The sequence below is a fragment of the Galeopterus variegatus genome, unplaced genomic scaffold, assembly GCF_000696425.1.
Source record: "Galeopterus variegatus unplaced genomic scaffold, G_variegatus-3.0.2 Scaffold9395, whole genome shotgun sequence".
In the NCBI taxonomy this organism is placed as follows: Eukaryota; Metazoa; Chordata; class Mammalia; order Dermoptera; family Cynocephalidae; genus Galeopterus; species Galeopterus variegatus.
Genome location: NW_007735506.1, coordinates 54,281 through 77,313, shown reverse-complemented (window position 1 = coordinate 77,313; position 23,033 = coordinate 54,281). Strand labels below are relative to the sequence as shown.

At 39.1% G+C, this 23,033-nt stretch overlaps 1 protein-coding gene across 1 annotated transcript in view; it reads left to right on the top strand.

The window, feature by feature from the left end:
- Nucleotides 1-947: 947 nt before the first annotated feature.
- LOC103609256 (protein TANC1-like) overlaps nt 948-23,033 on the top strand; it is a gene marked incomplete at its 3' end in the record, with an annotated part of 69,848 nt that continues 47,762 nt past the window's right edge. The window contains exons 1-3 of the mRNA XM_008593604.1: nt 948-1,036; nt 10,873-10,877; nt 14,845-15,027. Of these exons, the coding sequence (XP_008591826.1) occupies nt 948-1,036; nt 10,873-10,877; nt 14,845-15,027 (277 nt within the window). The remainder of the gene's footprint in view (nt 1,037-10,872; nt 10,878-14,844; nt 15,028-23,033) is intronic.

The window sequence follows — 23,033 nt, the reverse complement described above, 5'->3', positions numbered from 1 at the left end:
ATGGCTGTGTTTGTCAATTTGGTTTGCCTACTCTGTGACTGATCAGATGGCCCTTAGTGTTCTATGTGTGTGTTTGCCTCGGGACTTGGGCCTTACCGAGAAGTTTCTTCTCTAGTCAGCTCTGCGAGTTCTCCCTGATCCTTGTGTTCTGGCCCTTGCAACTGGATCCTGTCCTGCCGGCCCAACAGGGTGTGTGTGATCTGTAAGTCTCCGCCTCGCTATCCAGGCGTTTCCCCTCTCTGTGTGCACACAATGGGGCCTCCTGGAGGGTGCGTCTTTTTTTCCGAGACTCCTCCTCCTTTGCCGGACCCCTCCCCTCTCTGTGCGCTCAGTACAGGGCTGGGGCGTGTCTTCTGCAATCCTCGTCTCTCAGCCCCGCCTGGCCCCGAAGGGGTCTCAGGCCTCCGCCACGGACCCTGTGGGCGTTCTTGCTGCCCTGGTCAAGGTCCTCTCTGGGCCTCCCACCTTCCCCCCGGTATTGCAGCCCCCTGTGTGGTTGAGTTATGTCCCACACCAGGGCGTGAGCTCCCCGGGGGAGGATCCCACAGCACACAGTTCCTCTTTGAATCCCCCGGCGTGAGCCAGCTCGGCGCCCTCAGGCCGTCAGCTCTCTGGCAGGATCAAGTGGGCTCGGGGGCACCCCGGTCACCCCTCTCCCAACTAGAAATCAGTCTGGGGTTTTTCCGAATTGAAGGCCACAGAGATGGTATCTGCCTCTCGTAAGCAGGGAGTTTACCTGGGGCCGAGGCCCCAGGTGTGGTGGAGTGACAGTCTGGCCGGGATCCTCTTCCCTACCCTCTTGACGCTGTCCGGGGGCTCCCCACGCCACCAGCCCCACCAGAGATCCGCGGGTGGAGTGGGATTAGTGGCCGGTCCAGAGGCCCCGGGGGGCCCCGCGCTGAGGCACACAAGTGGCACGGCTCAGTGAGGAGCCGCACCAAGCGAAGATGGCTGGCTTGCCCAATCTGAGCTGGCTGGCTCCACCTCCCCCGGAGAAAATGGAGGCAGCGCTGATCAAGGCGCCTAGCCTCGTGTGGTAAGCGGGGGCTGGGCGGGCCTTTGCCCCCCAAGCGTGGCTGGGTTGGGGGTCACTCACTAAGCTCCCCGAGCTGGGCCGGTCCCGTACCTTCCTCTCCGTCTCTGCGTCACTGCTGCTGTCTTTCCTGGCCTTTGTTGCGTTGGGCTGCTCGGTCTCCCGGCACGGTTGGGGCGCTCTCCGGAATCTTCTTTTGCATCGGCCCTAAAACCTCGAGACTGTAGTTGGTTTTTTTCGTTGTAGATTAGTTGATCAGTGATTTATTTGTTTTTTGTTGCTCTTGGAAATGCAAATAGTACTCTGGCAGCACAGCGCACACTTCACAGGCTCTCTCTGTCCTCTGGCACGCTCACTCCAGACCCGTCGCCATCTTGTTCCTTCCCAAACTTTATAAATTTTAATGAAGGGTCATAAAGAGTTGGATAACAAAAGATGAGGAAGGGACCTATTCGTAAAGCCTAGGATAAAATTATTATAGTGTAAATACGTTTGTTGTTTTGTTTGAGGAGCAGGTTGGATTTAATGTTTTATTCCTAGTGAAAGATTGAAGAGCTGGTTCCCACAAGGGGGCAGACTAAGACAACTTGAAAACCTTCACACTATAAATGTGAAAGTGGTAGATAAGTAATAAAACAAAATTTATTTTAAATTCATAGTTAATTTATTTAGAAGGAATGGGAAATCGTGAGGGGCTAGACATTAGCAGAGCGGTAAGTGGCTGATCATTCCACAAATGGCACCATATATTGGGAATATCTATCTATCTATTCCCCAGTATATGTAAGGACTATTGGTAGGTTGGACACAGCTGTGGCTATAGTCAGAGTAGTGTTGACGAGCGGAATTTCATATTACTGAGCTAATGCACAGACTCCATCCTTTTGTTAATGAGCCCATTGGGCAAGGATAGAATAGCTGTATAAAGAGACTGGCTGCATCCCCAAAATACATCTTTTTGTCTACCAGGTTAAGCAGCTTCTTCTCTTCTGAGTTTGCTCTTTGGCAAGCATTCACACGGGGCATCAATCGCTTAATATGTTGTCCTCTTTCAAAGAGCTCTCTCTACATTCCTCATTCCCAGATCTTGTCATCAGTTTTCCAATTGTTCCTTTCAAGTCCCTGAATATCTAGTCAGACCATTAAACACTGTCCATGAGTCAGTATAGAACAGTACCTCTGTCATCTCTCCTTGCAGTGAAAATGAGCAACCAGGTGCTCTGTTCAACTTTGTGCCACTGGGGGAGTTTCTCTTCACGACTGTCCTTCAGGGCCACCCCAGAGAGGGAATATAGTGCTGTTGTCATCTATGTCATGCAGAACCATCATTAATCAAGGCCTGAATTTTTTCCCTTAGTCAGACAGTCCTAGAGAATTCTCCATGATATCATATATCTAGATTGAGAAGGAAGAAGCATTATAGCAGAAGTAGGAACCATGGGCGTCTAGGCCTCTTGTTCATGCAAATTATTTATGATTCAGGACCTGCTCAAGCCTAATTTTTCTGGGCATACTGGTTCTATTTGATGATGGAGTGGTACAGTGTACATTCAACTGTATTGCTGTGTTGGTCTGACAATACTTGGTTATACCTGGGAATGGTAGGCTGTCCAGGTCACATGGTAACATGGTCAAACATTCATTCTGAGGCCCTGTGGTAAGCCAAAAGCTGTTTTTCAAAAAAAGGATAATAGCTATTTGCAGAGGATGGCATAGCTTTTTTCCAAAATATAAAAGGTGGAGTCTGTGCCCAAATGTCAGTTCAGTTTTCTAAGTATTTGCAGTGCTGTTTAGATCAGTCCCACAGGTGTGACCCACAGTGCATTCTGGGATCAGAATGGTTGTATATCTTGCAGCTCTGTTCTCAAAGCCGGTGGTATGCCGTTTAAGGTCAGAACCATGCATGCATAGATCCGAGGTGAGCCAGATTGTTCATACACAACTTTATGTATGGAATTGTTTTCTTGCTCTCCCTCATCACCACAATCTCACCAATACTTTCCAAGTCCTGGAGAGGACCTTTCTTCCTGGTCCTTTGGCCAGAAACAGGGTCTTTCATTTTCCCACTCTGCCATTCATTTCCTGCAACTTTGTCTTCATCTAGGCCAAGTGATGAGAGGACAGACAGAGAAAAAAAAGCAGCAGCAACACGCATGTGCCTCACACTCTTGGGACCACAATTCCTGGTGTCAGAGAAAAGGACTCTGTTCTCTTAAAGTTTTAGATGTATGCCCAGCCACCACTGCCATTTCTGTGCTGCTACTGTGATGGAATTGCCTGGGAACTGAGACAGAAGAAATGGGGGAAAGGAAAAAAAAGGGGAGATTTCCTGTCTCTCAGACCCGTAAGGGCCCTCTTTCCTGCTCCTTATACAAGAAAGAAAGGGATTCTCTTGGAGCTTTTTCTGACCTTAGCCAGTGAATACTTCTGTGTTTTGGGCTGTCTTGGAGTCCAAGCCTGGTGATGCCCAAGGCAAAAACATAGTAAACGTACTTCCACTTCAGTGGAACTTCAAGTTCTGTGTTCTTTCCCCAAACTGCTTGCTACTATTTATTTCAGAGTCTTCAGACACTTTGGATTCTGTCTGCTTTTTCTGCATCTGATCATATGGATATGATCATGCGATCTTTTTTCTTTAGCCTGTTGATTATATTATTCTGTCAGAGTCCTCAGACACTTGGATTCTATCTGCTTTTTCTGTACCTAATCATATGGATATGATCATGTGATCTTTCTTCTTTAGCCCTATGGTAGATTAATTGATTTTTAAATGTTGAACGAGCCTTGCATACCTGGAATAAATACTACTTGTCATGTGTTTTAATTCTTTTTATACATTTTTTTATTCAATTTGCTAATATCCTGTTGAGGACTTTTCATCTATGTTCGCAAGAGGTATTTATTTAGTTTTCTTGTAGTGTACGTCTGGTTTTTGTGTTAGGGTAATGCTAGCCCCGTAGAATAAGTTAGATTGTAGGAAATTGGTATAATTTCTTCCCTAAATGTTTAATAGAATTCACCAGTGGACTCATGTAGGCCTGGTGCTTTCCTGTTTGGGAGGTTATTAACTACTGTTTCAATTTCTTTAATATAGTCTTTCTTCTTGTGAGGGTTTTGAAAGATTGTGTCTTTCAAGGAATTGGTCTATTTCATCTATCTTATTAAATTTGTGGGCATAGAATTATTCTTAATATTCCTTTATTATCCTTTTAATGTCCACAAAATCTGTAGTGATGTCCCCGCTTTCATTTCTGATATTAGTAATTTGTGTCTTCTCACTTTTTTTCTTAGCCTGGCTAGAGGCTTATCTAGAGTTTTATTGTTCTTTTCAATTTTTTTTCTCTTTTCAAAGAACTAGGCTTTGGTTTTGTTGATTTTTCTTTTTTTTTCTTATTGAAATGTAATTGATAGTACATATCTGTGGGTTACCACGGTGAATATCAATACCTGTATGCAATATGTGATGTTCAAATCAGGATGGTTAATATATTAAACATTATACAATGTTATCTCTTTTTTTTTTTTTATCCTTTACCAATTTCTCACTACCAATTTCTCCTCCCCTCCCCCTTTCCCATCTCTGGTAACCTCAGTTCTGTTCTCTCCTTTTTTTCCCCCCTTTTTGTCTTTTTTCGTGTCCGGCAACGGATCGCAACCCTCAGTGTCGCGCCCGGACCGGACCAGCAACGGGATCGCAACCCTCGGTGTTGCACCCGCACCTCGCTCAGCCAGTGAGCGGGAACCGGTCTGTATGTGGGATCCGAACCCTCGGCGGGAGCGCCTCCGCGCTCCCAAGTGGCGCACTGTAGCAGTGTGCCACCGGGCCGGCCCTGTTCTCTCCTTTTGAAAGTTCAGCATATTATTGTGATTGTTGTATCATTCTTTTTTTGTTTATATTTTTTAGCTCCCACTTATGAATGAGGACAGTTGGTATTTCTCTTTCTGTACCTGGCTTATTTAACTTAATTTTCTCCAAGTTCATCCATGTTGCTCCAAATGGCAGAATTTCATTCTTTTTAATGGCTGAATAATATTCCATTGTGTATATGTACCACATTTTCCTTATCCAGTCATCCTTCAGTGGACATTTAGGTTGGTTCCATATCTTAGCTATTGTAAATAGAGTTGTAATAAACATGGGAGTGTAGGCATCCCTTTGACATGATGATTTCCATTCCCTTGGGTATATACCAGGCAGTGGGATTGCTGGATCATGTGGCTGTTCTATCTACAGTTGTTTGAGGAACCTCCATATTGTCTTCCATAATGGCTGCACTAATTTACAGTCCCACAAAGAGTTTGCCTTTCTCTGCATCCTCACCAGCATTTGTTATTCTCTGTCTTTTAGAAAATAACCACTCTAACTGGAGTGAGATGATATCTCAGTATGGCTTTGATTTGCATTTCCCTGATGCTGAGTGATGTGAGCATTTTGGGGGGACCCATTGGCCATTTGTATGTCTTCCTTTGAAAAATGTCTGTTCAGCTTCTTTGCCCGTATTTTAATTGGGTTACTGGGTTTTCTTCTGTTAAATTGTTTGAGTTCCTTATATATTCTAGATATTAATCCTTTGTTGAGTGCATAGTTTGCAAATATTTTCTCCCATTCTGTAGGTTGTCTTTTCACTCTGTTAATTGCTTTTTTTGCTGTGCAGAAGCTTTTTAGTTGGAAGCAGTAATCATCAGTCTCCCAACAAAGAAAAGCCCAGGACCAGATGGCTCTATTGCTGAATTCTACCAAACCTTTATTGAGGAATTAATACCAGTTCTCTTCAAACTATTCCAAAAGACTGAAACACAGGCCATTCTCTCAAACTCATTCTATGAGGCCAGCATCACCCTGATACCAAAACCAGACAAAGATACAACAAAAAAAGAAAACTACAGGACAATATCTTTGATGAACATAGATGCAAAAATCCTCCACGAAATGCTAGCAACACATAAAAAATTATACAGTATGATTAAGTGGGGTTCACCCCAGGGATGCAAGGATGGTTCAGCATACACAAGTCAATAAATGTGATCCACCACATCAAGAAAATCAATGACAAAAACCATATGATTATCTCAATAGATGCAGAAAAAGCATTTGACAAAATTCAATATAACTTCATGATTAAAGGAAAGTATCTCAACACAATAAAAGCCATGTATGACAAACCCATATCCAATATCCTGAATGAGGAAAAGCTGAAAGCCTTTCCCTTGAGAACAGGAACAAGACAAGGATGTCCACTTTCACCACTCCTATTTGACATAGTACTGGAAGTACTAGCCAGAGCAATCAGTCAAGAGAAAGAAATAAAGGGCATCCAGATTGGAAAAGACAAAGTCAAACTGTCCCTGTTAGCAGATGACATGATCCTATCTATAGAAAAACCTGAAGATTCTACCAAAAACTCTTAGAGCTGATAAATGATCTCAGTAAAGTTGCAGGATACAAAATCAACATGCAAAAATCAGTAGTGATCTTTCTCTGTTGATTTCTTGTTTTCAATTTCGATGATTTCTTCTCTAGTTTTTGTTATCTTTTCTGCTTACTCTGGATTTAATTTGCTCTTTTTTCACCCCAGTTTCCTAAGGTAGATGCCTAGATTATTGATTTTAGATTTTTCTTCTTTTCTAATATGTGCTTTCAATGCTATAAATTTCCATCTAACCACTGCTTTCATTGCATCCCACAAATATTTGAAAAGTCGTATTTTCACTTACATTTAGTTTAAAATATTTTTGAATTTCTTTTGAGATTTCTTCTTTGACCTGTGTGCTATTTCATTGTGTGTTGTTTAATCTCCAAGTGTTTGGGGATTTTCCTGGTATCTTTCTGTTACTGATTTCTAATTTAATTCCATTGTGGTCTGAAAGCAAACATGATATGATTTCTGTTTTTTTAAATTTGTTAAGGTGTGCTTTATGGCCCAGAATATGATGTATTATGGTGAATATTCCAGTGAGATTGAAAGGAGTGTGTATTGGGCTTTTACTGTGTGAAGTAGATGTTAATTACATCCAGTTAATTGATGGTGCTGTTGAGTTCAGCTGTTTTCTTGCTGATTTTCTGCTGTTGGGTCTGTTGATTTCTGATAGAGTTGTTGAAGTTTCCAAGTGTGATAGTGGGTTCATCTCTTTCTTCTTGCAGTTTTGTCAATTTTTGCCTCACATATTTTAAGGTTCTTTTGTTAGGTGCATACACATCATGGACTCTTCTGTCTTGAATTAGCCCGTTTATCATATGTAACGGTCCTGACTTCTTTCCTTGCTCTGAAGTCTTCTTTGTCTGAAATTAATAGAGCAGCTCTTGTTTCCTAGATTAGTGTTAGCATGGTACATCATTTCTCCATCACTTTACTTTTATCTATATATGACCAAGACTATTTGGTGAAAAGATTATTCTTTCTACATTGGATTACCTTTGCATTGTTGTCAAAATTAGTTGTCTATATTTGTGTGTGTCTTTTTTCTGGAATCTCTAGTCTGTTCCATTGATTTGTGTTCACTCTTTTTCCAGTACCACATAACCTCTGGATGATTGCACCATTATAGTAGATCTTTTGAAATTAGGTACTTTGAGGCCTCCAGCTTTGTTTTTCTTGGTTCAGAATTGCTTTGGCTATCCTAGTTCCTTTGTTTTTCCATATAAATTTTAAAATCAGCTTGTTGATTTCTACCAAAAATCTGCCTGCTGGATTTTCATTGGGATTGCTTCAAACCTATAGATCACTTTGAGGAGAGTCAACATCATCATGATATGGAGTCTTCAGATCCATGAACATAGTATATCTCCCCACTTAAGTCTTTGATATCTCTCAGCAGTGTTTTCTAGTTTTCAGCATACAAATGTTGTACATATTTTATCCAATTTATTCCTAGGTATTTCATGTTTTTAGTGGTGCTATTTTAATGGTGCTGGTTTTTAAAACTTTCATTTTCCAAATGTTCATTGCTAGTATATAAAAAGACATTTGATTTTTGTACATTAACTTTGTAACCTGTGAATTTGCCTAACTCACTTTTTCTAATAATTTTTCTTGTTAGATAACTTAGAATTTTCTATATAGGAAATCATGATGTCTGACTCTATGATCCTCTACTAGCTGTTAAACTTCTCTGGGCCTGTTTCCTGCCTGATTTATGGACTTGTGAGAATGTTACAGCATCACAGAGTGATATAAACCCTGAGTTAAGGATGTTTGGGATAATTTAAGCAAAATGCCTTTGTTTTTGAAATGTGTAAAAGCCCTTCAAATGTAGGGGCCTATTTATCACCATGCTATATGTTTTTTCTCCTATGAACTTTTAAAGATTAAACTTACTGATGCATAAAAGGTAAACTGAAAAATTCAGAAACCATGTGTACAGGTCAATGAATTATTACCAGATGAATATATTATGCTGAAGGTTTTTGATTTATAAGTTTTATTTGTGGTTATTTATGTAACTTGAAAAGTTAGGGGCTGGCCCGGTGGTGCACTGGAGAGTGCGCCGCTTGGGAGTGTGGCGGTGCTCCCGCCGAGGGTTCGGATCCCATGTGGAGACCAGTTCCCGCTCACTGGCTGAGAGCGGTGAGGGCGCAACCGGGCGCGACACCAAGGGTTGCGATCCCATTGCCGGTCCCTGGTATGGGCGTGACACCGAGGGTTGCAATCCCATTACCAGTCAGTAAAAAAGACAAAAAGGAAAAAAAAACAAACAAAAAAGAAAAGTTAGAAGGCAGTTCTACAATAGATATTGGCTTCAGCTAAAGAATTTATTAACTTGAACTTTTTAAAAAATTTTATTTTATTTATTGAATCAAAATCGATTATGCATATTTTGGGGGTTGAACACTGAGATATGTTGATCAAATCAATATTACTAGCATATGTAATTATTCTTTATGCCCCTTTTCCAATCTCCGCCCCCCTCTCTAATTAGCCTAGATTTCTTCTCTCTTTCTGAAAGAATCATGGTTACTCTGTTAATTTGTTGCCTAGATGGTCTGTTCAATACTGAGAGGTGTGATCAGGTCCTCCAATATTATCATAGAGCAGATGCTGCTTCTGTCACTCTGAAATGGGCTTTGTGGAAAGAGACCTCCTCTTCTTTTCTTTGACTCTACTGGTGACTCTCCTTATGTGAATGTACTCCAGTGGTTGGTGGACATTTGCGTGGTGCTTGTGGTGTCTAGTTGCTTTTGCAGCAGCCATAGTTATTGTGGAGGCTGTGGTGGGCCACCCACATGGGGGTGCTGTTTTTGGTATGCTCCTTGGCACTGGCAGTATGCCTGGTTGTGGGGTGTGCCTAGTCCCCTTCTCCGTGTCTCTGGTCCCTGAGCAGGCCCCAAGTTGCTGGTGCCATGTGCCAGGTTGTGGGAGGTGCATCTAGTCCCCTTCTCCACGCCTTGAGTCACCAGGTGAGACCCAAGGAGCTGGCTTGGCATGCCTGGCTGGGGGAGGGGGGTCCAGTCCCTTTCTCCATGCCCCAGGTCCCTGGGCAGGCCCTGAGGCACTGGCATGGTGTGCCTGGTTGTGGGAGGGCAGTCCGGTCCCCTTATCCATGCCCTGGGCCCCTGGGTGGGCCCCAAGACGCTGGCACTGTGTGCCTGGTTGTGGGAGGAGGTTCTGGTCCCCGGCTCCATACCTCGGGTCATTGGGCGGGACCCAAGATGCTGGCTAGGTGTGCTTGGTTGTGGGAGGTCTGGTCCCCTACTCCATACCTCAGGTCCCCAAGCGGGCTCTGAGGTGCTGGCATGGTGTGCCTGGTTGTGGGAGAGAGGTGCGGTCCCCTTCTTCATGGCTTGGGTCCCTGGGCAGGCCTTTTGGTGCTGGCGTGGTGTGGGAGGAGGGTCAAGTCCCCTTCTCCGTGCCTTGGGTCCCTGTGCTGGCCCTGAGGCACTGGCACAGTTTGCCTGGAAGTGGGAGTGGGGTTCGGTCCCCGGATCCAAGCCTCTGGTTCCCAGGAAGGCCCCAAGGTGCTGGTGGTGTGCCTCTTGAACTTTAATATCTACTAATCATCTGTGTTAAATATAAGACTTTTCTTATTGATGACTTAAATATTAATTAAATCATAATTACTTCTAACATATCTTTAGTGTCTATATACTTGACATCCCTGTGCTTTCTTAGCTCAACTTTTGAATATCTAATCACCATGTGTCTAACATAACTGAATTTTTTTTATGTTACCAGTTCATTTTATTCTGTCATGTTCCCATCACATTATCTCAGTAGTGTTTAATTTGGTTGATTGTAGCAGGAAAAGTGGTAAGAAAAAGAAAGGTAGAACGTGGAGTGTAAGTAAGTGTTGTCTTACATGCTTGGTAAATTGAATTCCCAATTTTTTACTTCCTTCGTTTTATAAAGTTATACATCCATTTATTTTGCTATGCAATTTTGCAGTACCTCTCATTAGTGTGGGCCAAGTATATTTCCCTGCCCCGTTGATGCCATTCTTGGCTGTGTGACTTGATTGGGCAGTGGAATGTTAGCCAGCAGAGGTCTAAAAAATGTTCCTCTGTTTTGACTTGGCCTCTTGCACTTCTCTACCACAAGAAGAGCATGCCCCATGTATTAATTTGCCCATTCAGTGACTGGGCCCAATATTGAAGATGCACTGGAATAGTTCTGAACCTAACCATAAATCTGATATCTATTCTAGCCCTCTTGAGCCCAACCTAGATTAGCTGACCCACAGTCGATCTGCAGACTCATGAGCATAAAGTAAATGTTGTTGTAAACCACTGAGATTTTGAGGTTGTTAGTTACCCAAGAAAAATTAACTTTTATAGAATCAAATTCTGTGAATGCTCACTGGTACTTTTCTTTACTTGAAACATATTTTTAGCTTTTTCTCTGTAGTTACAGTGAGTTCAAACACAATTTTTAGGACAGAGAAGATGGAAGAAAATGTTTTTAAGCAGAAAACTAAACTAGGACAGCTAAACTGGACTAATTGCAGTATTATTCCTTAAGGAGTATTATTAGATTCTAAAATTATCAGCTAATTTTTAACATTGGAACATTTCAAGTGAAAAGAAGTGCTTCACTAAATCAAATGGATTCTTCTAGATTACTGCTTCAAAAAAATCTGACCCTTATTTTTCTCAATAAGAGGATTTTTCAGTTAGGGAATTACACTAATTGTTTATCTCTTTGTTTGTAAACCTGCAAAATAGTTTAATTCCGTATAAGCCAATCTCAAGTCTATTCATGGAAGCCCAAAGTTTAGAAATCTATTATGAGAGAAAGAGACTTGAAAAATAGGTCTAGGAGATATAATATCCATCTCATCAGAGTTCTAAAGAGGGAGAAAAGAACAGTTGGAAGAGAAGAATTAGTCAACATAGTTAACAAAAGGGCCGAGAAAGAAAAAGTTAAGACATCCTGGTAAATTTCTGAAATCTAAGAACAAGAAATAAATTCTAGATTTCTCCCGACAGAAGTTTGGGGAAAACGTAATAGTAGCTTGGACTAAGAGAAGTGGTAGGAGAGATGGAGAGAACATGGCAGATTTGTAATATATTTTGGGTTGATTATCTGCAGAACTGCTAATGCATTCATTGCAGAGGGGTGGGAAGGGAAGAGATTAATGATGATTTCTAGGCTTTTGGATTGAATAAGTACGTGGGCAGTGGTAAATATCTACATAATTTATTTTTTTTTAATTTTAACTTCTCAATATACGATGTAGTTGATTTTTATGACCCTTTACCCGTTCTTCTTCCCCCCTCCCACTCTCCCCACCCACCCCACATCATATCTTAACATGTTCAAGGAATTGTTGTGGTTGTGTCTTCTTCCCCCCAAGCCTTTATTTGTGTGTGTGTGTGTGTATGTGTGTGTTTATTTATTTATTTATAGCTCCCACAAATAAGTGAGAACATGTGGTATTTCCCTTTCTGTGCCTGACTTGTTTTACTTAATATAATTTTCTCTTAAGTCCATCCATGTTGTTGCAAAAATGGTAGTGTTTCATTCTTTTCTATAGCAGAGTAGAATACCGTTGTGCAGATATACCACAGTTTCCTTATTCACTCATCTGATGATGGATATTTGGGCTGGTTCCAACTCTTGGCTTTTATAAATAGTGCTGCAATGAACATTGGAGAACAGTTATACCTTCGACATGATGCTTTCCATTCTTCTGGATATATTCCCAACAGTGAAATAGCTGGGTCACATGGTAGAGCTATCTGTAATTGTTTGAGGAAGCTCCATACCATTTTCCATAAAGGCTGCACCATTTCACAGTCCCACCAACAGTGTATGAGAGTTCCTTTTTCTCTGCAACCTCTCCAGCACTTATCATTCTCAATCTTTTGGATATTAGCCATGCATAATTATTTTTGTTGAGATAAAATTCATGTACCATAAGCCTGTTTTCATTGCTTTTGGGTTTATACACAGAAGTGGAATGGCTTGGTCATCTGGTAATCCTTTATTTACCTTTTTGAGGAACCTCCAAATTGTTTTACACAGTTGCTGCACATCTTATATTCCCACCAGCAGTGTATGAGTGTTCTAATTTCTCAGTATCCTCACCGTATTAGTCCATTTTGTGTTGCTATAAGAGAAGTACCTGAGACTGGGTAATTTATAAAGAACAGGTGTTTATTTGGCTTACGATTCTGGGGCAGCTGCATCTGGCTTGAGCCTCAGGCTGCTTCTACTCATGGCGGAAAGTGGCAGGCAGAGGGCGGGTACAAGCAGATCACATGGTGAGAGGAAGCAAGAGAGAGAGGAGGTGCCAGGGTCCAATAAACAACCAACTCTTGCGGGAACTAATAAAGTGAGAACTCACTCATTAATCCCCTCTCCCCCAGGGAGAGCATTAATCCATTCATGAGGGATCTGCCCGCGTGACTCAGTTTCCAACACTACCACACTGGGGATCAAATTTCCACATGAGTTTTGGAGGGGACAACGCATCCAAACTCCATCACTCACCAGCATTTTTTGTTGTCCTTTTAAAAAAGTTGTTATTATTATTATTATTATTATTATTAAACCCATCTTGGTGGTTATAAAGTAGTATCTCATTTTTGGCTTTGATTTGCTTTTCTGTAATGATTGCTGAGCATCTTTTTGTGTGCTTATTGGCCATTTGTATATCTTCTTTGGAGAAATGTCGATTCAAGTCCTGCCTGTTTTTTAATTGGGTTGTTTTAATGTCTTCTTGTTTTTGAGGTGGAGGAGTTCTTTATGTATTCTGGGTGCTGGGCCCTTATATATATGATTTGCAGATATTTTCACCCATTTTGAGAGTTGTCTTTTCACTGTATTGATAGTATCCTTTGATGCACAAAAGTTTTTATTTTTGGTGAAATCCAATTTGTCTATTTTTTGCTTTTGTTGCTCCTGCTTATGGTGTCACATCTAAGAATCTAATTCCATTTTTTGATTCTCCATTCATCATTCTAATGTTTTTCTGATATATCTTGCAGTTTACTAATTCTCTCTTCATCTATGTCTAATCTGCCTTTAAATCCATCTATTAAGTTTTTAATTTAATAATTCCAATTCTCCGAAATTCTAAACTTTTATTTTCTTCAGCATATTCAGCATACTACTTTAAATTCTGTGCATCTTTCATTCTCTGTATTCTCTGTGAGACTATTTTCGGTTTATACGGCTTTTCTGATTTACTTTGTTTATGTTATCTTACCTCTGTTATTGTTAATTAAGGGCTAGATATTGTATATGATAAATTGCGTAAATAATTTGAGACCTATGATGATGTTATCTTCCTCCAAGAAGATTTATGTTTGTTTTTGGTAGACACTAGCAGTCCAGGATTGCCTTAATTTAATTTTGTGGAAATATTTGGAGCAGAGCTTTAGTTTCTGTAAGGGCCAGTCTAGTTTCAGTTCATATGAGGGTACTTCAAAAAGTTTGTGGAAAAAATATAATTAAAAGATAATACAAATCTTTCAATGAACTTTCTCAAGTGCCTTCATAGTTATTACTAGAGAGTAGCCCTTTGGGATTTCAATGCAAGCATTTGAGTTTTACCAGCTCTCCCCTTCAACCCTTGGTGGGCCCTAGACTCCAATATTTGTCCTCTTACTTCTGTAAAACTGTCAACAGCATCTTAGCCTCTCAAATGCCACTAAGTAAAAGGTAGTCCCAAATGCCAAGCCTTAGTCTTTTCCTTGTAATTCTTCATTGTGTTGTTAACTCTCCACCGTTTTCAGAAAGATTTTTAAAATATATGTAGTTCTAGTTTTTCTTTTTTTTTTAGGGAAAAGTTGGTCTGAAGTACATGATCTGTCATTACCAGAAGTAGAAGTCAACAGCATACAGTTGGTAGTAAACAGCATATAATTACTCTTTTTTAAAAAAACATTCAAAGATCACCATATAATTTCAGTCCTACCGGCTTTTTATATACTTTCTTGGAGGAAGGGAGTAGGAAGTAGAGTTATGATGATCCTGCTAACTAACAATTACATGTGATGGATTGTCAAGTAGGTGAATATCTTTTATGTTTGTCCTACCAGGAAAAAAAATTGAAGACCATTGCTCTAATTCTAAACATTGCATTGTACTGTAATTATTGCCTTATATGATTGCATTTCTCATCAGTCAGTAAGCCCCTTACAAGGAGGAACCCTATTTTACTCATTTTCACTTTCCTAGTGCTAGGCCTGGAGAGGAGTACTCATAAGTGTAGAAATGAATGTATGTGTTGAAAATACCTTATTTGGATTTTCACAGTGAAAGTCAATGTTAGTATATGCTGTTCCGAATCATCCTAATAGGTGTATTTTAATAGGAAAGGAGGAATCTTTTCTCACTAGCTCTTTTGTGCCATCCTTTTCCATTTCACAGGTGGCATCTCCACAGAAAGCGACTGTGCTTTTGAGCCTGACTACGCCGTTCCACCACTTCCAGTGAGTGAAGGTATGCAGCACATTCGGATTATGGAGGGCATGTCTCGCTCTCTTCCATCCTCCCCCTTACTCACACATCAGTCTATCAGTGTTCGGCTCCAACCTGTGAAGAAGTTAACTGGTAAGGACTTTACCTAAATTTAGTATGTTTAACAGGAAACCTAACAATATGACACTTTAGGTCGTGTCACATGTGTTCATGTGCATCTTTAGGTTTTTCCTCTTTGGCCTTCCTAATGTCACAGACTCTTGGAAAGTAGACCTCCTACTAATTTTAGTTTACAGAATTAGAACACTGCTGTTTGACAGGCTGATATATTTATTTTCTAAACGACTCACCTACTGTGGACATATTTTTCTAGGTTTTCAGGAAGTTTCTAGTTTTGCTAAAATACACTGTTGTTCTGACTTCATTTATCAGCTTGTTCGTGTCAGATTAACAGATGGAGACATTGGAATTTTAGGATAATAAGAGCTTGATAGCTCAGCAAAGGTACATCAGTCATATTTTTGTTTGAAGTCATGATTGGTATGTCTCATTTATTTTTAAAAGCTGATTTAGATATTTAGATATCCTCTCCATTGGACATTATTACAACTTCTTAGCATATTTATTGTAATGCATAAGTTGTGGATTGCATTGACTTTAGTGTGATCTCACAATATGTATCGCCCATTCAGATCAAGTTGTTAGGTGTGAAACTGTCTTTATTAAATGAACTTTGTCCTTTTAAGTTTTTTCGGGGAGGAAATTTTAATATGTAGTTGGAGAATCTTTATGTGTTGAAAATATGTAAGCCTGGGTCACTTGGTTAGATTTCTTCTAGCATTATCAGTATATCCCTGATGTCAGTAAGTTGACTGGTATTGATGGGTTGTCAGTGGCTGGAAGCAATAAATTGTCATTCACAAAGGATATAGTGACTGTGTGCCTGGCATTGAGCTAGATAGTTGGGAGCTTTGATTATCATTATGACAATCCAAAAGAAAATAAAAGGAGGAGGGAAAGTGGAATTTTTATATTCTTCTTTGTAGAGTGAACTTTTTTCACTGTTTATAATTTTCTTCAAAATAATAGCATTTCTTTATTCTGTAGTTCCATGAAGCATAAATTATGGCTCTTTACATTGTTTATTGTATTTTAGGTATTTTCAAATAACTAAATGAGTCAAAGTCTACTTTGACTCTTGGGTCATTAGATAAAAATCAGTAAAATAGCTTAATAACTTAAAGCATAAAATGCAGGTTCCTTTCTAATGTTTTAAAATATGATAAATCTTATATGATTAGGCTTGAATAAGATTTTGTTGCTTAAAAATCCTCCCTTTTTTCAGTTAAAAGTATTATTGATTACTAAAAATATGAAAACCCCGAATCTGACAACTGTCATGTGATGTGCTTCATTTTACCACACACATTGGAAGAAATCACAAGAGAAGTTCACTTTCCATGTAGAAGTGAGTTGCTGGATTGCCTGTGGTTTTGGAATATCACTTTTCTATTCCACTTGCCTATCCCACTTTGAACTTCAACTGAAATAGGCAACCTTTACTAAAGAATAAATGTATTTAATAACAAAGTCAATAACATGCCCAATATTGTAGAGGTGGTATAGTAAAGCAGTAATAAGGGGTATAGTTGATTGATGACATGTATGAACTATTGAGTTTTAATTTTACAGTGTTTGAAGTATGTGTAACCTCTCAAATAGTTTTATTTACTGAAGACTATCAAAGGCCTAGGAATTTAAAGATTGAGAATGCATTTAGAAATTTCTGAATGAAAGAAATCTATTTCCTGAAAGAGGATGCCATGAAAATATTTCTGCCAAGTAAAACAGGTGATAAGGGTTTTCTGGTTTAACCTGGTTTGAAATTACTTTGACATTTAAAATAAAAACCGTAGTAGATTATTCATGAGCTGTCCTTCCATTCCTAATTATGTTCTGTTATAAATAAATAAAAGGAAAATTGGATAAAAATTAGCTGACCACAAAGAAATGTTCTCTAGAGAATGGTTCTTAACTTGGCATTAGTTACAAAATGTATTAGTTTAATCAAGCCGTTAGGGCTGCACTTACTGATTTATCCATTTTCATGCATTTAAACTTACAAGTGCCTTATATTCCTTATATTCATATTACCAGCCAAACTGAGTAAGTAGGGCCAGAATAGTCATCCTATTCTACTTCCTTTATGACTTTCTAATATTTAGTCTCTGTCTCTGTTACAGTTAAGGTAGTTCTTTAGTCTTCAGTGCTTTTTACTTAATTGTTCAACAGATATTTGTTTAGGGCCCACTATATGCCAGGCATTGCTCTAGATAAGATAGGATGGTGAAAAAGACAATTAAGGCCCCTGGCTTCAAGATTTTTATATTCCAGTTGGGAGGGAGACTGATAATAAGTACATAGTAAGTAAATACTTTAATTTTGGATAGTGACAAGTGCTATGAAGGTAGTAAAATAGGGAATGGGAAAGAGAGAGATGGATGGAGGTAGGGTTTCTTTCTATGGAATGATCAGATAGAGTCAGAGGAGAGCTGAGGTCTGAATAAGAAAAGGAAACAGCCATGGGAAGATCTGGGATCCAAGCCTTCCAGGCAGAAAGAACAGTCAGAACAAATGTCCTAAAGCAGAAACAACCTTTTCATGTTCAGAGAATGAAAAGAAGGCAAGTGTGGCTTAAGCAGAATAAGTCGAAGGGGAGAGTAGTAGGTGAGTCAAAGAGGCAGAAGCCAGAGATTTTAGGGTCATGGTAAGGAGCCTACTCTGATTGTAGGATTTTAACAGAGGAGGAATGGGAAGTAAAATGATCTCATTTATCTTTTAATCAGATCTTGTTGGTAAATATGTAAGGAATGAAATATGAGGGACCAGAGTATCTCATGTTCATCACCCTTGTATATGCTTTCCTGTTCTTTAAATAGTCATTGTCTCTGCTTCTAACTAGGTGGGTACATATGTTTTTTATCTTACAGGATATGGGGAAGGAGTAACCTTTTCCTATCATTATTAGTATACTATCTTTATACTCTTAACATATTTTTCTTAATACTTCATGCAGTTGTATATATAGACCCATTTGTAGAAATAGGTTCATTTCCAAATACTTTGGCTTATCTTTCGTTTCGAAGGAGTGAGTGGAGAGATACATTTATTTATTTTTTATTTTTTCTTAAATGGGACTATATCAAACTAAAAAGCTTCTGCAGAGCAAAGGAAACAATCAGAGTGAAATGACAACCTACAGAGTGGAAGAAAATTTTTGCTAACTATTCATCTGACAAGGTATTGATTTCCATAATATGCAGGGAACTCAAATAACCCAGTTAAAAAATGGGCAAAGGAGCTATTTTTCAAATGAGTAGACATTTTTCAAGGGAAGACATACAAATGGCCAACAGGTACATGAAAAAATGCTCAACATCACTAGGCATCAAGGAAATGCAAATTAAAACTACATTGAGATACCACCTCACCCCAGTTAGACTAGCTATAATCAAAAAGACAGTGAATAACAAATGCTGGCAAAGGTGTGGGGAGAAAGGAACACTCCTACACTGTTGGTGGGACTGTAAATTAGTGTAACCACTATGGAAAACAGTATGGAGGTTTCTCAAACAACTACAGATAGATCTTCCATATCATCCAGCAATCCCATTTCTGGGTATATACCCAGAGGAATGGAAATCATCATGTCGAAGGGATGCCTGCACTCCCATGTTCATCGCAGCTCTGTTTACAATAGCCAAGATATAGAACCAACCTAAATGTCCATTGATAGATGATTGGATAAGGAAACTGTGATGTATATACACCGTGGAATACTTACTATTCTGCCATAAAAAAGAATGAAATACTCCCATTTGCAAAAACATGCTATAAGCCTGGAGAAATTGATGTTGAGTGAAATAAGGAAAGCACAGAGGGATAAATACCACATGCACTCACTCATATGTGGGAACAAAGGAAGGAAAGAAAGACCACAGTAGTTCATTGGACTTGCAGAGGGAGAGAACATTCCTTGGGCTACAAAGTAGAGTAGGGGGAAGGGGGAGGGAGAGGGAGGTTGGGGATAATTGGGTGGGGGACATGGGATGCAAATGCAATTTGTGGTAATGGGTATACAGCCAGTATGAATCTGGCTCCCACATCATGGGGATGAGAGGTGACAATCAGCTTTGTATCTCATGAATATTCATAACCCCCTCCCCCAAAAGAAGAAACGATACAAATAATTTGGAGTTTGAAAACTAATTTTTAAATGTATACATACTTCATTCTATTCAGCACAAAAACAAGTTGATACAGTAAAAGTGGTTAAGAGAGGCACAGGTTCTGTGGTCAGTCTGCTTGAGTTTGTATCCCAGCTCTAAGTAAGCCATTTCACCACTGCGTGCTTTTGTTTCCTCATCTGTAAAAATGGGGTAACAATTATATGACCTACCTCACAGGGAGGTCTTATTCTTATAATGATCACAGTGTTCAGTACTAGCTTAACTGTGTGTGGCAAATATTAAGGGTTCAGAAAGTGTTAGCTGTTATTGTTAACAAAATGTGTTTAAATTTGGTGAGAAGTTTTTAAAAATTGCTTTAAACATTAGATAGCAATTGGAACTTTAAAACTTCACATGGTTTTAAAGTCATCTTTTTGGTGAGCAATAGCAATAATAACGATAATTTCATTTGAATACCTGTGTGGCATATACTTATTACCTCATGTATTCTTCAAATGGATCTCCATTTTATAGACGAGTAAAGTAAGTCATAGAGAGGTGCATGTCTTGCTGAAAGTGAAATGTCCTGCTGAAGATAGTACACCTAGAGAGGTCATAGTCAAGATGAATAACCAGTCCCTTAAACTCTAAATTTGTGTCATTTACCAATGAGAAAATTGAGGTTTAGAGAAGTAACTCACCCAGGGCAACTGAGATATTTTTTGGTTCCAACCAACAAAAGATGTAGCCAAATGGTTTAAGCAGTAAAGGGAAACTAGAAGACCTAGAAGTTGGACAGTTATCAAGGTTCATTTGGTTTAATTGAGTATTGCTGTGTATTGAGGGAGATGTGGAAGAGAGTGCAGAGGCACACTGTTGGCCCAGATTCTTATTCAGTGCTCTTTTCAAGATGTTTTTTTCATAGTATCATAAAGACCTTCAGCATTCTTATTAATATATAGATAATTAAGGAGTGCCAATAGATCGTTCATTCAACACTTAATTGAATTTATACTGTTTATGTATCATACACATTTGTTTAATAAAAGTTAAATTTTGAGTATTCATACTATTGGTAGGGGTGTAAATTGGTGCAGTCTTTTTTAGGGCAATTTGACAATATGTGTCAAAATTATAATGCACATAATCCTTGACACAGCAATTTTATTGCTAATAGTTTATTTTACAAATAAATTTGAACAAGTTTGAAAATGTGTATTTGTGTATGTACATAGATAGCATTTATATAGCAAAAAATGAAAATATAAATATTTGTCAATAATAGGAATCCATGTGTGTTTTTTGTTTTTTTGTTTTTTCCTTTTTGTCTTTTTTTTACTGACCGGTAACGGGATCACAACCCTCAGTGTCGTGCCCGCACCGGGGACCAGCAACGGGATCGCAACCCTCGGTGTTGCGCCCGCACCACGCTCAGCCAGTGAGCAGGAACCGGTCTCCACATGGGATCTGAACCCTCGGCGGGAGCGCCGCCACACTCTCAAGCGGTGCACTCTCCAGTGTGCCACCAGGCCGGCCCAGGAGTCCAATTTGGATGGCAAATATGTCACAATAACTGATCTGATCATGCTGAGCCTATATATTTTAGGTGTTAGTTATGGCCAAAGTATTATTTTTATCATGGATAAAATGGAAACATTGTTTTAGAGGCATCCTGCAAAAATCACTATAAAGCTCTTTTGACATTAGAAAGGGCCTGTATACCACCACTGTGTTATTCTGCTTCGTCTGATGTATTTTAGTGTAGTGATACATTCTTCGCATAAGAATAATTATCTTGCAATTTTTGATAACATACTGGAATTCAAGATGTACTATGAATTTTATTATTAGAAAAAATTACATGATCACTGTGAAGACTAAATAAGATTTTCTAAACATACAACCTAGCATGTAATCAACATTGATTAAATATTACTTTTCTCATTTTTATCTTGGACAAAATGAAAGCATAGTCCTATTTTATAGACATCCTGAGAAGATTAGTGAAATAGTCTTCATAGTCCGGTTTATTTCAGTGTACTCATGATACTATAGCATATGAGTAAATATCTTACAATATTAGGAAAATCATTTGAACTCAAGATGTATTATAGTGAATTTTATTAGATTATAAAATATAGTAGAGGTGTATGGTAATCTAAGCTTCATCATTGCTAACAGTTAAATGTCACATATTTGGTAAGGTTAAATGAGGAAATGTATATAAAGACTTTTAAGCTCTTTGGAATAATAGTACTAATTAAGCTACTAGGTGTGGACCTCATTCAGGTACTGTTTCTAGTTCGTTTCTAACTATTTCTAATTCAGATTCTCTAGGTTATGAGTTAAAGATATTAGGCTGTTGTAAATTCCCAAGGTTAATCCAGTGGTGGGAGTGGAGAAAAAGAGTCCCTTACTTTCATTTCTGGCTCTGAAGAGGTTGTTTCTGTAGTCTTCCAAACCAAAAGTAGAGAATGTTAGGGGGTTATTACTTAATTTGATATAAATGATTTCAGTTATCCTGAGTCAGTATAGTTAAAGAAAAACAGAACTGGACAGTAGATAAAGTGGTAAAAACATATTTTATTCGGGAACTACTGCAATATGGGAAAAGAGACCTCAGTACAGAACTGGGCTCAATTCTGAATAGAGAATCCTGGGGATTTATAGCCAAGGAGCGGGTTGGGGGAGAGAGTCAGTGGATGGCAAATTACTAAGAGGAGGTAGATATGTCACGGTTAGGGAGATTCTTGCTAATCAGCGGAACAGGATCTTGCTGAAGGCAGGCCAGGGTGATCATATATCAAGGGTAAGAGGATTCTGATTAAACTAAGTTAGCAGGATTCTTGCTACAACTGGGCTAGGCAGGCTTGAGGACAAGGCCCAAGACCAAGGCCTAGTTGAGAGGGCTCAGAGGAAAGAGCCGTTGTTGGTATATTTTGAGGACCTAAACTGCAACATAAATTATCCAATAAAGAATGCTCTTATGATTTTTACATACACTGGATTTGTAACATAATTAAATCTGCTGTTTTTAGATTTTTTGTGAATTTAACCTAAGAGTTTGTATACACGAAAATAATTTTCTATTCTACTAATTTTGTGTATATTCCATTGAAATAGTAGCTTTGTCATCCTATCTCTATTCAATTCTACTAGGGGAAGTTTGCAAAAATGCAAAAATGACCCTTAATAGTGAAAGAGGCAAAATAACAAATAAAATTTGCATGTTTTTAATGAAATGGTTTTATTTCTGTCAGGTTAGATGACTTGTAAGGATATGATGAAAACTGGAATAGCAGAAAAAGAAACAATGAGAAAGAAAAATATAAAAGATAATACAAGAAGTCAAATAAAATGAAATAAGTCTGTTGTCTTGAGAAATATGAATGATGTCAACTTCCCTAATAAAGACAGAAAGTATCAGAATGTATAAAAAACATTTTTAGTGATATGTTTTTTATAAGGGATACTCCTAAAACAAAATGAGAGGAAATTTGCACATAAAGAGATGAAAAATATCTACCAGGCAAATATTAAGAAAGGGATAGCATTATTTACAATAATATAAAATGAAATAAAATTAAATGAAGAAAATAACAGGGGGCTGGCCCGGTGGCGCACTGGATAGTGTGCCGCTTGGGAAGCGCGGCAGCGCTCCCGCCCGAGGGTTCGGATCCCACATACAGACCGGTTCCTGCTCACTGGCTGAGCGAGGCGCAGGAACAACGCCGAGGTTTGCAATCCCGTTGCCGGTCCCCGGGCCGGTGCGGCGGCAACACTGAGGGTTGCGATCCGTTACCGGACCCGGAAAAGAGGACAAAAGACAAAAAAAAAAAAAAAGAAAAAGAAAGAAAATAACAGTTGGGGCAGAAAGTATTATTTGATATCTTACAGTGGTATGATTCA